This window comes from Filicampus tigris, chromosome 9, assembly GCF_054856515.1.
Source record: "Filicampus tigris isolate MCC_2025a chromosome 9, RoL_Ftig_1.0, whole genome shotgun sequence".
NCBI lineage: Eukaryota > Metazoa > Chordata > Actinopteri > Syngnathiformes > Syngnathidae > Filicampus > Filicampus tigris.
The window spans coordinates 8,691,739-8,709,471 of record NC_141225.1 but is presented as its reverse complement, the minus strand read 5'-3'; the positions used below and the strand labels follow the sequence as shown (position 1 = coordinate 8,709,471).

Below are 17,733 nucleotides of genomic sequence, written 5' to 3'. Positions count from 1 at the left end.
AAACAGCCAATCGGGTCGGGGGAACCTTCAAAATAAGGCTCCCCGACCCGATCAAGGATGCGCTCCAAACCCCCCGCCGCCGTTGGAGGATGGTGTCCCAGGTGTGTGGGAGCACGTAGGCCCCCTCGTCTCTGTTGACGGTGCCATCTCCACGTCTCCTTATTTCAATACATATGTTATTCATCTCCTGTCATCTTCCAATTATTTTTTCATCCCAATAATGGAAGGATTAAGCATTTTCTTTTTGCTCCAAGCACTTGGATTTGTTGAGATGGTCCCTTAGCATCCTCAGCTACGGACAGAATCACATATTTTGAAGACTGCGTGTGTTCAGACATCTGCTTGGAGAGTTAAAAGTATCCACAGGCGTCACTATAAAGTAATAAACCACTCAGCACATTCATATGCTGTCATGCTGCAAAGCATCTGAGGAGGATAAAAAAAACTCCTGACTCTCTATTTTCTTTTAGTTTTCCCTGCAAAAATCATCTCCTCCTGAGGGATATCATCATGTATATGATCATATTTGAGTGATTCTCTTGCCACGTGGGAGCGGCACAAACACCTTACTACCGAAAATATGATACTCGCCTGTCTTTGGGGAGCTCAAAGTTGTTGTTTTGAATTTTGGAAAGTCTCACAAGTTTGTGGTTAATGAACCATCCGTTCGTCTTCACTCAAGAGGCGTCGCTGTGTAAAGGTTAGCTGCCATTTTATATGGACCCATCGATCACACCAACGCTTACTTTATGTCTTACTGTCCTGTCCGTCTTTTACCAGCTCACAGTTAAAAGTTCACTTCTCTCTAAGAATTGCCATAACAGAGAAAAAATATGAGGACTCAAACTTCAAAAGTACTTGTCCGTGTTGTACAGCGTACTTGTGGCATCTTGGTGCAGAGGAACTATGTTGAAGTGAGTTGAGGAGCTTCGTTTAGTCAAATGTAGTGCTTTGCCACCACCGCGTGGCATCATGTTGCAGGGGAACTATATTGGAGTGGTGGGGTTTCATTTTGACAAAGTAGTGCTTTGCCTCCATATTGTGGAGTCTTAGTGCCAGGGAACTTTGTTGAAGTGCATCGAGAAGCTTCACTTAGACAAATGTTATGCTTTGCCACCATTTTGTGGCATCCTGGTGCAGGGGAATTATATCTAAGTGAGTTGAGGAGCTTTATTTAGACAAAGGCAGTGCTTTGGCACTACCTTGTGGCATCTTGGTGCTGAGGAACTATGCTAAAGTGCATTGAAGAGCTTCATTTTGACAACCAGCGGTGATTTGATGCCATCTTGTGGCATGTATAGGCAATTACTCTCATGATCTCTCTTGGTTGGTTTTGGTTTAGAATTTAGTTCCAGGTTTTCCTTGTGCTCCTCGCGTCTGTTTCTCGTTAGGTCATTGAGTCCACCTGTGCTTGTCATCCCAGTCCCAAGTGTTAGCCAATCAGCTCCCTCCAACACTTTGTGTCTTGTCCAGGTGTTCCTCATTGTCTCGTCAATTTGTCTGTATTTAGTTCCCTTCTTTCGTTCAGTCCTTGTCGGTTCATTGTCAATTGTCAGTTATCCAGTCGAGTCGAGTCGAATCGAGTCGAGTCGAGTCGAGTCGAGTCGAGTCGAGTCGAGTCGAGTCGAGTCGAGTCGAGTCGAGTCGAGTCATGTCATGTCATGTCATGTCATGTCATGTCATGTCATGTCATGTCAAGTCAATTCATAGTGTTTGTTTAGTTCCTTTTGATCCTCAATATTTGAGCATTTTTGATTATATCCAGTACCTTGTTTGCCTTTTTCTTTTGTTCTAATTGGAAATGAAACACATTTTGTTTTGAACATGTCCCTGCGTTTGGCTCCTCCTCCACAAATACGGTGACAATTACACATTTTAGGAGGAGTCAATTTCTTGTGGATTTCACTCTTTGCAACAAGTCTTGATTTCTTTCCCCCTTGAATAACAGGGGAAGACTGTTGGAACCATTTTCTTTTGTGGCTCGTAACAGTAAGTCTGAGTCATCAACCAATCAAATACATCGGTTTCAGGTTCAAAAGCTCGCTTTGACCTTGCAAATCATTGCTCCAAATTTACCGAATATTTCATCATCTCGACTTGTTCCACACACATCAAAATGTTAACTGCTCAGTTCGATAAATCTGTCCGCTGTTATGCAACACTAATTCTCACTTCTCATGAGGAGGGTGGTGATGACAGAATGAAGGTTCTGCCTCAAATTGCCATCGGTCGAAAGGCTTAATGTATTGTCATTGTGCTCATGTTTTAAACTATAAAAAAGTAGAACAACTTGTGGAGTGTAGGGTGCAACTCTCAGAGGGCATTTGCAACAAACAGGGCAACCGTGTTAAAAAATTAAATACCCATTACTTTGATGTGGTCTGATCGGCACCACCCAGTGCAATGAATAAGGGGTGTGAAAATATATGTGATAAAATGAACAAATGGTCATATTAAATAAAGGCAGGCCATAGATTGGCCTTGCCGCCTCTGCGAAAAAAGCCTTGGTACAGTTTCCACTTTCAATGTCTTGTTGCTCCTGTGCTCCAATGTGCTTTTCACAAGTGAACGACACGATGTATTTAACAGGAATTTGCTTTCACTTCCACAGGGCACGCCGTGTGGTTAGCGAGTTGGCAAGTAAAGTTTTCAAAGAGCAGACTGCCAAATGGGTTCCAAATGGGGTTAATAGTTTCATCTAATGAACATTCTGGTTCAACATGTAAAAGATTTTTAGGTGGTTGAAGTTGAATGATACAGAAAGTGTCACCGAATGTTAGTGTACTGTAGTTCAAAGTGGCCAATGTTCATATTTAACAAAATAATGAAAGGCAAAGAATGTTGATCTAAATGATGAAAACCTCCCGTTATCAGTTTAAGTGCAATAAATACTGAAGTTTACGTGCAATTACCTGGCCATTCTACTCATTTCAAATGTCTTTTGGAAACTGCTAGGGGGGTAAAAAATCCAAATTATTTGATAATAAGCAATTTTTTGAGTAGTGAAAATAGCTACTTTACGTGGTAACTACTTTTTTTTTTTTTTTTATAAAATAATTCAATGACTAACTTGGTTACTTTTTTGAGCAAGTAATGAGTAAATAGTAGGGATGTCACCATACAAAGAAATAGGCTTGGCCAGTCATGCATTAAATTAAACTGCACTAATACCACAACACTAACTGTAACTGCACAAATGAAAAACAACGTGGGCTTCTAAACAGATTTGCTGCTATTAATATCGTGACATGACGTCAATGATACATTGTGGTAATTTTGATATTGCCAATATTGTGACATTCCTAGTATCTAGAACTAAATATTTTTATGAAGTAACATTCCAAACACTGCTCTAAAGTTATTTTGCAAAGTACAATTTGTGACTGCACATTTCATGATATTGTCAGGCAGCTCACAGAAATCTAACTGACACAACCCATACACTACCAAGTAATTATGTATGTAAGTATTGGCAAAACCAGTTGTCAATTTTATGCATTCGGCTATATTCTTCGCTCACGATGAACTCCCACGCGAAGTAAATTCTCATGTTTTTGACACGGTATTGTGAAATACTTACATTGTCAACCCTCGCTCTTCTACTTGTAAGAAGATTAAGGCAGCGAAGGTGTGCTCACTGTTTATCCGCATTTGTCACTTCCCGTTGGTGCTCCGAGCGCTGATTTGCTCGCTAACAGCCAATCAGAGTGACCAAATGTCACGACTGGCGAGCCGATTCAACATGCGTACACGCCCCCCAGACACTTACCGATGAATTACGACACTATGACGGTGGCCGCTACACCAATCAGCGCATTCAGAGGCCACGACGCTTCGCGACCTCCGACATCGGTTTGGCCTATTTAGGCCTTAAGGGGGAGCCCTGGACCAAAGCAGCAATCGCCTTATTGCTGCTTTATTACCAAATTGCACAGGGAGATTAACCGTTTAACCGTGAGTTTTATTGGCACTAGCTTTATTATAAGGGGGTCCTGCATGGAAATGAAGCAAGCAATTGAAGAACTGATGAAGAACTAATGAAAACATTATATAAACTTAACTGCTGTTTCCTCAAATGCTCCTCGATGATTCTAATGCCCATCTGGCGCAACACATTTGAAGCTCCAGACAAAAAAAGATTTGTCAGAGCAGCGCTTGATAAGATGTTGGAATTATTGTGACGTCAATGTGACAAAACAGATTCCGACAAATCCTTTTAATCAGCTCGCACTGAACGATAAAGTAAACACATGAAAGACGCAGTTAGGTAATTGAACATGAACTTGGCTTCTTTCATCTTTTCTTTGAAGGAAGCATCCATATTGGTTTAAGGCTAGTGAAAAAAAAGCCTATTGGGCAGTTTGGAGAATGTCAGTCCACTTTACCGACGAGCCGCCAACAAAGCAAGCAAAAGGGCAGTCATTTATGATCATTACCGGTAGTCTCAGCAGAAGAAATGCTAGGGACACATTTCTATTTAGCTCTAAAGTATTATATCATACGTTCTGGAAATCCAATCCATTAATGTTTTATTGTTTAACAGTGACATTTGAACACATCCTCATATCTGAACGACAGAATAGCTCAATGACCAATTATCATATTGAGGGAAAAATGTATTGAATTCAACTATATTTCAATTTTTGTCTGTAATGTTGTTGTTTTTTGTTATTATTGTTATTAATAGTGGCTTCAGATTTAATTGGGTTTAATTATATGTACTGTACGTGCTCAAATAGTAGGAGTGTAACGGTATACGTGGGTGTATTCATACGTTTCGGTATGGCATGTTCGGTTCGGTCCACCTTGCGTACCGTTTCTGCTCAGTTATTAATATATGCATGGGCGCTATTGATGGTTGCATGCGGGAGAGGAGAGTGGCGGAACAAAAGAGAAGCCAGTACGCCAGAAGCCATGATAAATCATAAATGCATGATAAGTGGCATTATTTCATACGCAAACAAGCCAGAGCTCAAAGGTCCCCCGTACACTGCGGTATCTTGTTTGGGAACATTCTGGTTGTCCTGTAAAAATCGCCAATGGGGAAAGGTACGTCGATAAGTACCAAAGTTGTGTGCCAACATTGCTACATGAGATTGGGGGCTATGTTGCAGGTAGCACGTCTAACATAGTAACAAATATCTGACTGCGAATGTTTCTTAGACCAGGAAGCAAGCAGTCTTTTTAGCCAAAAACGTCAAACTTAAATAGCGAGATTTATCGCCGTCAGACGTAGTTTAATTATCACGTTTTTCTTAATCCAATGGGCTGCAACACTTTTGTTTTGGCTCCCATTTTTGGACTCAAATGGACAAAATCACCATTTATCTGTAATATTGTTCACAATCCTGTCTAAATCCGTGATAGTGAGCACTTCTCCTTCGCTGCGACATTCCATCCCACCTCACAGGTGTGCCATATCAAGATGCTGATTAGACACCATGATTAGTGCACCGGTGTGCCTTGGACTTAAAAAATCTATATTACTGGTCAGTCCACACATGCGTGTTACCGTATTTTTACACATTATTGACCAATCTAAAGTCTTGAAAATGGCTTGCTGTCTTTCATGATGCAATGATTGAACACACTTACCAATTTTGGGGCCTCCTGAAAAGTGACTATTTTGGAGGTACAAGGTTTTGAACCGACGCCAGCGATATGTGTCTTTATATGTATATTTGTATGAACATCATTAGAGTATTTAATATTAAGTATTTACAATTTATGGCACAATGTACTGTATTCACTAAAGTAAAGTGTGACATTATGCAAAATAACGTTTTCATGCATTTTTTGCAGAGAAGTTTATGGACTGATGCAATTAGAAAAAATATATATATAACTTCCTACTAAATTCTTATAAAAGAGCCTTGCATACAGCACAGCCTGTTCATTACTCTGATCTGTTATAAAACATAATTACACCTCAACAAAAATGAGCATGAGTAATGGCATGCTTGACCATCAATCAAATATGGGCGGGGTCAAGGTGGCACCGCACACCACCTGCCGTATTGATATTCTTCCCGGCACTGAAAGGAGCGAATGGGCTGGTATTAAAGGGGAGGTAAAGAAACAAAGCGGTCTGTTTTTACACCGGGGATATTAAAGCCGCTGCAGAAGCGAACGCCATCCATCACAAATCGTGTTTGGATGCCAAGCTGAGGGCTTTAACATCACCTCCTCCACCCGAGCTGCGCACACTTCATTTAAAACAGTCAATGAGGCCACGTGACTGATGGAGAGAGCAACAACTGAACAACAGTCTGTGCCGAGAATTAAGACATTTGTCTTAGTCTCTTCTTATTTGAGCCAAACTTTTCCCAAAGCGTACACATTGTGCTGCTTAATATTCATCCAGTCTACAAGCTGCCAAGTACAGCAAGTCCATTTATCACCTCTACTGTCACGTGGCTTCTCACATTTACACTTGGTCAACTGAAAAACCCTTTGAAGGAAGTGTGGTTGGCTTTTTCTTTGCCTTTTTAATTTATAGAAGGGTATCAGTGATGGCAAAAAGGCAGAAATGTGATGATAACCATAGAATGGAAATCGAAACTTGCCTCTGTCCTGCCTGAAAGAAGAAAGGGTTGTTGTAGAAGCAAGAATAACTGTTAGCTTACCTGGCAACTACAGTGAACACTCACTATAGTAAAAAATTGTGAGTAATGGACATTACTAGTTTAAAATCTAAATATACCCCAATCTGTCATCACCTAACACTTCAAGATCACCCATCTTCCAAAATAACCCTTACAATTAAATGGCTTATAGATGGTTTGATTAAAAAACAATGCACCAGAAGTGTGAGGACACTGGTGTTTATCACGCTGCTTCGCACACTGTAAAATGATCAATTGCTACTTTCCTACTAGCCATTTGGCTACTATGACCTTTCACTCATCACATATCATCTTTCGCCATTAAGATGAATGGAATTGCCATTAATCCATTCCAGCCCCGTCCACCATGACACTAACAAAAAAGTTGTAACATGTACTTTAATCAAATACACTCTACAGTACTGTACTTCATAAAAAGATACAGTAATAACATAATGACATAATGGTTATAATAACACAGTTTTTGCATCATGATTTCATGTTAAATTTAACTGGCCTCCTCTAGTCTACACATCTTTGGCCGCCAGGAGCCATTAGACTACAAACATGGATATGAATATGCTTGGATTTGATGGCATAACATGAAGAAGACCATCACAACTAAATTGTTTTTCGCAGAGGATAAAGAATGCATGCCTGTGAGTGCATTGTCTGTCTGTGTAACTAGAAGCGCGCTAACGCATGTAGGGGCATATTCTCCCCTTGGCACTTAGTCAATTTGTTAAGCACTTTTCTTGCCCACTTTAATTTCTAGTCTAGGCTTCTGACACACCCACCATGCGTAACCTCGAAATATGTGCGCACCCGTCAAAGAGGCGTGAGTCGGTGAAGACTGAGAGTGGCACAGATTTTCGCATTGTGGAGTTTCCATGAGACGTGAGAATTCCAGTAGGAAAATATGGCACACTTTGATTGATTGCGTCGTGGACCCGGAAGTTATCGCCAGTAATGTTTGGGTGGCTCATCTACAGGCTAATTTGAAGGATCGTGTGTTTTTGCATTTACTTTTTGATAAATCCAATCAAATCAATTTACTTATACCGTGCTCGTAACGAAAAGCTTCAGAGACGGTGCAAATTGAGAGTTGACCAGGTTGCCAAGCAACATAGTGCATTTTTTTCATCATGGCTATCAATTAAGTCAAAAAGTGCACAGCAGCGTACCTTTTTGACTTAAGCACCCAGGAGAATATGTCTTATATTCTGCAAGTGTTTGCAAGTTCCAATATTTGGCAGAGTAAAATTCTGATAACCATTCTGATAATCAGCCCGTTATTTGAAAAAATATATAATGAATGAAATGTTCTTTTTTGGTCCCTTACCGCATACAGCGATAAAGATATGAATTACAGGCAGAACATGTGACTACTTTGTCCTTTAGTATTTGTTTAACTTTATAAGAGAGGAAAATTGGCAAAATTGCCAATTTTTGGTTTTGCTTTGAATTAAAGTTTGAATGTCATTATTTTGTGTAAGGTAATCTGTTGATGTGTTAAATTTACCAAAAGAAAAAGAAAAAAGTCAATTCTAAAAGGGCTTATATCGGCCAGTTGATTTATCGGTTGTGCCCTAATAAAAACAGATTTGTGTGAACCAAATCAAAAATGAAAATGCTCCGATATGGGTCATTTTAGACCCACTTACAGAAAACTATCAGGTCCTGTCACTCATGCATCTCAGGGTTAATTCTAACACCCCATCTGGTATTAAAGGTATTCCTGAGAAAAATTAATATGTTGTTGATGTAAAGTTTAAGAGGTAAACTGGTGTGTGTGTGTATCAGTGATTGATGACTTGCGGGTCCAGCAACTCTGCTCCTTTATGTGTTTACAGCTGATTTTCACATTCTGGCGTTCTAGTCATCAATCTTGCTGAAATAAATAAAAGTCACAAATTACAGCGTGAGCTCCTTACACGTGTCAAGGCAACGCTAACACAAACATTTCACCGTCCTTTGGTTGCCCTTGCGACAGCGATAGTTGATGATCTTCATCGCCGTTGTAACAAAGTGTGACTTTGCCGCTGCCTTCCATCCGTCTCTCGGAAGAAGAACGCAGATCGCATGGATGGATTGATTTCTTTGATTTCACGCTGCCTCTTCTTCTCATTTGATTTGATGTAATTTTCATCACGTCATCTGTTCAGAGCATGCAGTTCCTTCGGTGTTTCTGACAAAGACAAAAAAAGAGATTAAAAAGGATGAAGCACATTTACATCATTTTTTTCCCCCCACATTAAGATTACATCTTTTTGTTTTTCACATTCTCAATACTTTTCAAGATAAGGTTATACATTCTTTAGTTGACAATCAGTTTGCCACACTGCCATGCTTTTGTTGCATCAGTCTTGCATCACCTATGACAGTGATGTGCAAAATAATTAATGGAGGGGGCCACAATTTTTCTTCATCGTTACTGAGGATGCGAATCCGTGCGTGCCGAACCGCGGCTATGTGGAGGTCCACTGTAGTAGATATTTAGAAGTTGTTAGTCCATCATATATACTATAAGTCTGTGCTTTCAGTAGCTTAATGCTAATGCGAACATGAAATGGCATCTATGTTGCAGTGCTATAACAATTTATACAATGGCTTGAACACAAACTTTACCGTAACACATGTATACAGACAATATACAGTAACAGTACTGTCATTTTCTTTATCCTCTGCGAAGAAATAACTAATATTAGTCTCTGAATGAAATGAACAGTACAGTGGAACCTCTAGATACGAATGACCCTTTTTTACGAACTTTTGAAGTTACACTTGAAACACTCTAGTTAGATACACGTTTCGTTTTGTGAATCGTCTCGGAATGGATGAGCGGACGGATCAGTGCAGTGCTTCTCGTGGTATTTAACCACCCATGGCTCTGTGTGTAATTCATTGCCAAAGTTTTTTTTTAAACCCTTAATTAGACCTCGGAATGATTTCAAGGTTACATTTGGCTGTAAATGCACCAAAACACCACATAAAACTCAATGTCTCCTCCGCGGCAGCAAGCTGTTGTGTGTGCAGAGGGAAGTTTCACTTAAACACACGCTGCTTCCAATCACAATTCTCACAGCAGATGCCTAAAAAATTGTTTGACTGTATGCATGATACGTACACTATTTATTGTATTGGAGAGTCTCTTTAAAACAAAACAACATACAATGTATCGCCTGCAAACCGATTCTTCCAATCACAATTCTAACGGCGGCTTCCTTAACGTCATTAACCTGGCAAAAAAGACAAGTTTCCTGGGATCATTTTATGTTTAAAGAAAACACAATTAGAGAATAGACAAGAAAATCACCTACATAAGACTGTTATGCTATTTGGGGAAGAGACCCTTTTTCAATGGAGGAGCTGTTGTCCTTCTCCCCTCCTCACTTAAAGTTATAGCACAATAAGCACTTGTTTGTTTAGCATGTTATTTCTTCATAGTGAAGTATATTTTCATATTTTCACTTATTTATTTTCAACACGCCAAATAAAATTGGAATATATATATATATATATATATATTACATTTCCGTTTCTTTCAATGGGAAAATGTACCTCATGAACATTTCAAGTTACGAACGGGGCCACAAAAGGAATAAGGTTCGTAAGTTTAGGTCACACTATATACAGTGCCTTGAAAAAGTATTTACCCCCCTTGGCCTTTTACCTAATTATGTTACATTCCAACCTCGAATTTAAATGATATTTAAATCAGAATTTTATGCGATGGATCTGCACAAAATAGTCTTAAGTTTTGAAGTGAAAGGAGAAATATTTACATAAAGAAATTTAAAAAATAAAAAAAAACAGAAAATTGCTATTTGCACATGTATTCACCCCCTTTGTTGTGGAGCCCCTGAAATGCTCTGGTTCAACCAATTACCTGCAGAAGTCACGTAAATAGTGAAACAAAGTCCACTCGTGTGCAATCTTAAGTGTCACATGATCTGTCAGTATATAGACACCTCTTCTGAAAGGCCCCAGAGGCTGCAACACCTAATAAAGAGGCACTGCTAACCAAACACTACTATGAAGACCAAAGAACTCCCCAAACAAGTCAGAGATAAAGTTTTTGAGAAGTACAAGTCTGGGTTGGGTTATAAAAAATATCAGAATCTTTGATGATCCCCATGGAGCACCATCAAAGCCATCATCATCAAATGCAAACAACATGGCACCATAACAAACCTGCCAAGAGAGGGCCGCCCACCAAAATTCACAGACCGGGCAAGGAGGGCATTAATGAAAGAGGCATCCCAGGTAACCCTGAAGGAGCTCCAGAGTTCCACAGCACAGGCTGGAGCATGTGTCGGTAAGACCACAATCAGCCGTACACTCCACAGAGCTGGGCATTATAGAAGGCCAGAAGAAAGCCTTTATTTTCAGCTAAAATAAGAAGGCACGTTTTGACTTTGCACAAAGGTATGTGGGAGACTCTCAAAATGTAAGAAGGAAGGTGCTCTGGTCAGATGAGACTAAAATTGAACATTTTGGCCATTAAGGAAAATGCTATGTCTGGTGCACACCCAACACATCTCATCAACTCAAGAATACCATCCCCACAGTGAAACATGGTGGTGGCAGCATCATGCTGTGGGGATGTTTTTCAGCAGCAGGGACTGGGAAAGTGGACCGAGTTAAGGGAAAGATGGATGGTGCTAATTACAGGGATATTCTTGAGCAAAACCTGTATCAGTCCGTCACTGTTTTGAGACTAGGACGGAGGTTCACATTCCAGCAGGACAATGATCCCAAGCATACTGCTAAAGCAACACTTGAGTGGCTTAAGGGGAAACATATAAATGTTTTGGACTGCCCTAGTCAATGTCCAGACCTCAATCCAATTGAGAATCTGTGGTCAGACTTAAAGAATGCTGTTCACCAGTGAAAATCATCAAACCTAGAGGAGCTGGAGCAGTTTTTCCTTGAAGAATGGGCAAAAATCCCAGTGGCAAGATGCGATAAACTCATAGAGGCTTCTCAAAAACGACTTGCAGCTGTAATTGCCGCAAAAGGTGGCTCTACAAAGTACTGGCTCTGCAAAGTACTGACATTTGCGGGGGTGAATACTTATTCTTATTTTATTTATTTATTTGTTGTTTGCTCCACAATAAAGAATATATCACGTCTTCAAAGTTGTGGCCATGTTCTGTAAATTAAATGATGCAAACCCTCCAACAATCCATTTTAATTCCAGGCTGTGAGGCAACAAAACACAAAAAATGTCAAGGGATGCGAATACTTTTTCAAGGAACTGTATACGTCTGTCTGTCTTATACTGTCCACACTGGAAGGAGCAGCACAATGGCTATTCAGTTGATGTAGTTATAAATATTTACGGGCTTGGTACCTATCCTCCGCAAAACACAATGTATTATGTATGACACAAAATAATTTGGTTACAAGGGATTGGATACCTCCTGTGTGTGAGAGCCTTGTCGAGAGGCAGGGTCCTACTCTACCCCTTATTTACTATTATGAAGCTGAAGTTTGGAGGAAGCATCAGACTGCGCACGGGGAAGTCGATCTTATAATCTAGTCCATGGTGCTCTTTTTCGCACAAAGACTCAAGAGCTTTCCGGCTCAGAAAACAGTCCGACACCTGCCTACTTCTGGGGCTGAGAAGTCTTACAGTGTCAGGTTGGAGGTGGGGAAGGGATAAAGACAGTAAACTGCCTCAAAAGTCAATATCACAGCGTGCAATGTTTCGATATGAACATTTGAGTTGTTAACAATCATTATTGCAGTCATTTTGTTGCATGGTTCATCAAAGTGGAAGTCAAGTCAAAAACTGTCTTGAAAATAAAATGTTCTATGCAGCCCCACGCGTTTCTGATTCATACTGCGTTTGTGGGATATGAATTAAGCAACAAAATCCACCCATTTTTAGCCATCTCAGGGGGCGACTATTTTGCCACTTGTTGTCGACTGAAAATGACATCACAGTTGCTTAGGGCAAAATGGCTGCCCCTGAAACCGGTAAAACGGGTGGATTTTGTTGCTTAATTCATATTCCACAAACGCAATACTAAACATAATGCCTTGATTAGATTAGTGGGGGCGCATAGAATTTACAGTAAAGAAACATTTTGACTTGACTTCCTCTTTAGTAGGAGTAATAAGTGCCTTGCTCAAGCACACTAAGAGTGAAAACACAATGAGATACAATTTGTGCAATTTATGCTCCCATTTTGTTTGGATTGGTGTTCTCCAGATTCTACTTTTCAGTCTACTTTGTAGAGTGCTGATCTATACAAAGGCCAAAGAAAAAGTTTGCACGTCTTGCTGTTGGTTGGGCGATACCATTTAGATTCTGGGCCGGACTTTTCCATTCTCGCCATAATGACTCTGATTGTGATGAACATAAATAAATAATATTTATCCAGCTCTGCACTAGATGTTGAAAGACTTTATACTTTTTGGAGTCACTGAGGTGATGATAGTCGACTCGATTTCGATTTTCGCTTCATGGCTTTACGAAAAAGTTGGAACTTGTAAAACTCTAACACCAATTCGTGAAAGACAATTCAAGGAAACAGAAAAGACAAATTCAACAAACAACAAGAAGCCAGTTGCCTCGGGTCAACAATTTCAGATTGTTGAGAATCTACAAAGACAATGTTTAGCAAGCCCAAATGTATTTTTAAGTGACATTGTGACAACTAAAAACGACTTACAGTGATGTTTATTCATCTTTGAGCGGTCTTTAAATTGTTCGAAACAGCTGAGCAGCATGTGAGGCCAAACATATTCCAACCTGTAATCTATGTCATTTGCAGCTATGGAGACATGGTGCCAAAGACCATCGCTGGTAAGATCTTCGGGTCGATCTGCTCACTCAGCGGCGTGCTCGTGATCGCCCTGCCCGTGCCCGTCATTGTTTCCAACTTCAGTCGCATCTACCACCAGAATCAGAGGGCGGACAAACGCCGTGCCCAGAAGGTAAAAACATTTTATCGTCTATGATAAGAAAAGTGGATGGCGGGATTAACTACGGTTGCTTTTTTGAACTTGTAGAATTTGTTCTGTTCTGCAACTTAGTCATGCCAGCAGCACTTTTATATTGTTACATTTCTCTCAAGATGATTACCGGTATTTTTTTATGAACTGAGTAAAAAAAAAAAAAAAGTATCAAGGACAAAAGGTTTGACCTCAATCAACCATTTGTCCAACAGCCCAAAACCCAGAAACACGTTGCCCTTTTATTTGACATTCTTATATGTATCACACAGAACACACACACGTAACACAAAACACACGCGCACTCCATAGCCGAGTGTTAAATGTTAGCAATCCACTCACTGCTCTCACGTAGTAGGTCTGACCTTTTCCACAGGACTAAATGAGAGAAGCATTACGCTAAGCATTGCTTTGCTCGGAGACAACTGAGGAGGTTGACGTATTCGAGTGCTGTGACAAGGCCGGACACTTGTTTGTCTGCTGTAAACACAATCACTGGACGCTTCATTAAGGGAAGTCTGTCAAATGAGAAAAGAATACAAATGAACATAAATACCAAAGAGTTGCAGTGGAACCTCGGCTTGAAAAAGTCTTGACATCGCAACGTTTGCATTTTGAGCTGTTTTTCATGCACTCGTTTACCACAATTCGGATTTTAGTACTGGCACTAGTGCTGTTTCCAAATCACGGTACAGGGTACAAATCAGGGTTACGTCTCTGCAGTAGGAATGGGACTGAGACTGACTCTCTATTGTTCCTCAAGGAAATCTTCCCTGAGTGGGAAGACGATCAAGTTATTAAATATAATTACACTTTCAGTGTTGTCAGTTATTTCAAAACCACTAATTTGTGAGAATTTTTCCCGACTAGGACTACTTGCTGCTGACTTTCCAAGCTTGAAAAGTTTCACGGCGAGAATATAACAAGTCTTTTTAGTTGACGTTCGCTGACAGAGGGGTAAAGAGACAGTTATCATAAGCAGACGACGACACTAGATGCCAGCAACATTCCTTCAGCGGGCGGCAAACGCACAACACGCACCATTAAACATGTGGAGGAGTATTTGAATACTTGAATGCACAATATAGCTGGCATTAACGTCATTGTTTTTATATTAGGAAGTTATTCTCATTACATTCAGCCTTTTCATTATTTTATTTCGCCTTTATTTATGGAACATTGAAACTTTGCAACAGAATTCCATTAACGTTATGACTTCTTTTTCACATCTACTTATTCTTCTAACAACTTCGTTGTGGTAACGTTGCAACTTGATTCTTGTCACGCTACAACTTTCTCGTAACATTCCGGGCATTCTGATAAATTTTGCGTTTGTGGAACAAGCGTTAATCCACTTGTTTTTAGCTATCTCTGGGGGCGGCCATTTCGTCTTCTGTCGACCCGAAAATGACATCACAACTGCTCCCAACGACCAATCACGGCTCAGGTTCACAAAACAAGTCAGGCGTGATTGGTCGTTATGAGCAGTTGTGATGTCATTTTCAGTCCACAGAAGACAAAATGGCCGTCCCTAGAGGTGGCTAAAAACGAGTGCATTTTGCTGCTTAATTTATATTCCACAAAAGCAAAATTAATCAGAATGCCGTGTTTCAACTAGTGGGCCTGCTGGGAACATTTTCTTGAAAAAAATATGTTTGGGTTGACTTCCGCTTTAAGCCTCGTAAGAACTTTAATCCTCATAACGTTGCAACTTGATTCTTGAAACATTACGACATAATTCTTCACATTTTATTCCAGTAAAATAATTACTTCAATCTCAAAACATTTGGATTATATCTTGTGATGTCACAACTTCATTGCCGTGATATTGACTTTATTCTCCTAACCTAATTCCCGTTACATTACAACTTTGTCATAAAAGTACAGCTTCTTGAAATGTAACAATGTCTTTCTTGTAACTATACGACTTTATTGTTTTAACATTGACTTCATTCTTATTTCTTTACAACTGAAATTCTGTAACTTTACAACTTTCTCATAACAGTACTTCATCCTTTTAACATTACAGCATCTTTCTCATCACTTTGACTTTTCTCCTAACTTGACAACTTAATTCGTGTAACATTAATTTTAGTTTGGTAACTCTGTCTCATAATATGAAAGTTATTCGGGTTTATGACTTCATTCTCCCAACATTGACTTCATTCACATGAAAAAAAATCTCTAATTTCTTGTAATATTAGTGATAAAAGCCTTTTTCTCACATTCCGACAACTACCGTTTTTCCTCCTTCAGTTTGGTCCTAACACTCCTTCGTAATATTCCCTTCGCCAACACTGAGCTTTTTCTTTAAACCTCATCACGAATGACGTTGATTTTGACCAAACCTGACCTCCGACAAAGTCAGAGCTCAGTAAACTTAACTCGACCTCCATTAGGACCCAATCGACCGTCAAAAGAGTGACAGAGGCTCGCAAGCCCGACCAATCGCAATCGACTTCCTGCCGGATCAGATTCAGTTATTCCCTCACACTCTTCCTCCTCGTGTCAAGCGCAACCTTTGATCAACCGAGATGCGCACAAGGCGGCATTCTCGCTGTCAAACTCATTCTCTCATTAACCGAACATAACAGAGACGGACACACTCCATTAAACATGCAACGCACGAAAACGTGATAATTATATCGCTGCGCATGTATCTGCAGCTACAATTTCAAAAAGTTCCCCAACTAATTCTCTTACTTTATGAGTTATGTCAGGTCTGGTTTATTGGTCGACGTGAGGAGCAGAACCCGGTCGAGGAGATCGCTCACTTTTACAAGCACTTGAGGCAGCTTCATATCCTTCACAGCTGCCCTAATATCCTCTTCATTTGAGCAAATTTCATTCCGATATCATCTCTCTCTCATTCGGTGTCATTCTCGATCGCCCTCCCTCTGCTGAGTTATCAAATCCATCTTTCCGAGGGTCTGACTCATTTATTTTAGTACAGCGCCTCTCTCTAGACGGCGAGAGTGAGAGGAAGAATTTAAAGTGTTTAACTCCAGTCACGTTTTTCACCCTCTTCAAAGCTGCGACTAGAATGCGGGACACAGGCGAGAGTGTGGGTTAGGCAGCTTTAGAGGATTGATGCAGTTGATTGTCATGCAGTTGATTCCAAGAAATAACTTGGCTGTCAAGTGTTTTTATATGGACACACCTACAGCAAACAAAGATACAGGATCCTCGGTTTGTGACTTTACTAGCATACGAAGTTCGAATTTGGGCTATCACTAACACATCTTTTTGGAATTTATCCTATCGATTACTTCATCGATTACTCGGGTAAGTTAGTTTAGTCAGGTTAGTTTCAAGCAACCCCAAACATTGGGCATCATTTTAATTTAGGAGTATAGCTCCATGGGAAGTAAGGAAGACAGACCTTTGTTGATGAAGAACCGTCTGTCAGCAACAAGTGCCCGTGCAGGAACATAGAAGTGGCCCAACATTGCTTCGGGGTGCTGCAAATATGGTTTTAAAATGATGAATTAGTTAGAGGCATAACATTTTGTATCGAGCGATTTTTGTGGTCGACTTTACCGAGTTAGACATATTTTTCCCATGCCCTAGTTTCAAAATGACGTACGGTGTGCAGCGGCTAGTTAGCGTAGTGCGGTAAGAATATGTCATCATGCTCAGTCACCATTTTCCTTACTGTTTTTCAGTCGACTATTTATGGCCTTGAAGTGTTTTCCATAAAAATATGTACTGTAATTATGAATTTAGCGTTCTGTTTTTTACGCTGGTTACACATTGAAAGGTTTAAATGTCGTCCTATTCAGGGGGTCCTCAGTTTACAACAGGCCTGATATTCAGTGTTTTGAGCTGTTTTTCATACAAATATTTACCGCAATGAGTTCTGTGCGATATGGACAAAATTTTACATCACAATATAAAAAATATTATAGCCTGATAATGACATATATCTCATGAATGACAAATTCCTCTTATTTTGTCTCCATGTGTTCATACAATTTACATCGCACACACAATAAAATGAGTAAAAGATGAATAAAAAATAAAATGCAATAAAACAGAACCTATTAGTGGATGGATACCATTGCAAAATATCTGATCATACAATCGGTTTTCAAGAAATTCAAGATCCAATAGTGCAAAGAATTCAAATAAATACATAAACAGTAACAACGTGCTTAAAGCT

General features: G+C 39.9%; 1 protein-coding gene across 1 annotated transcript in view; it reads left to right on the top strand.

The window, feature by feature from the left end:
• LOC147141824 (A-type voltage-gated potassium channel KCND3-like) overlaps positions 1–17,733 on the top strand; it is a 74,073-nt gene that overhangs the window by 46,463 nt on the left and 9,877 nt on the right. The window contains exon 3 of the mRNA XM_086041116.1: positions 13,391–13,553. Within this exon, the coding sequence (XP_085897242.1) occupies positions 13,391–13,553 (163 nt within the window). The remainder of the gene's footprint in view (positions 1–13,390; positions 13,554–17,733) is intronic.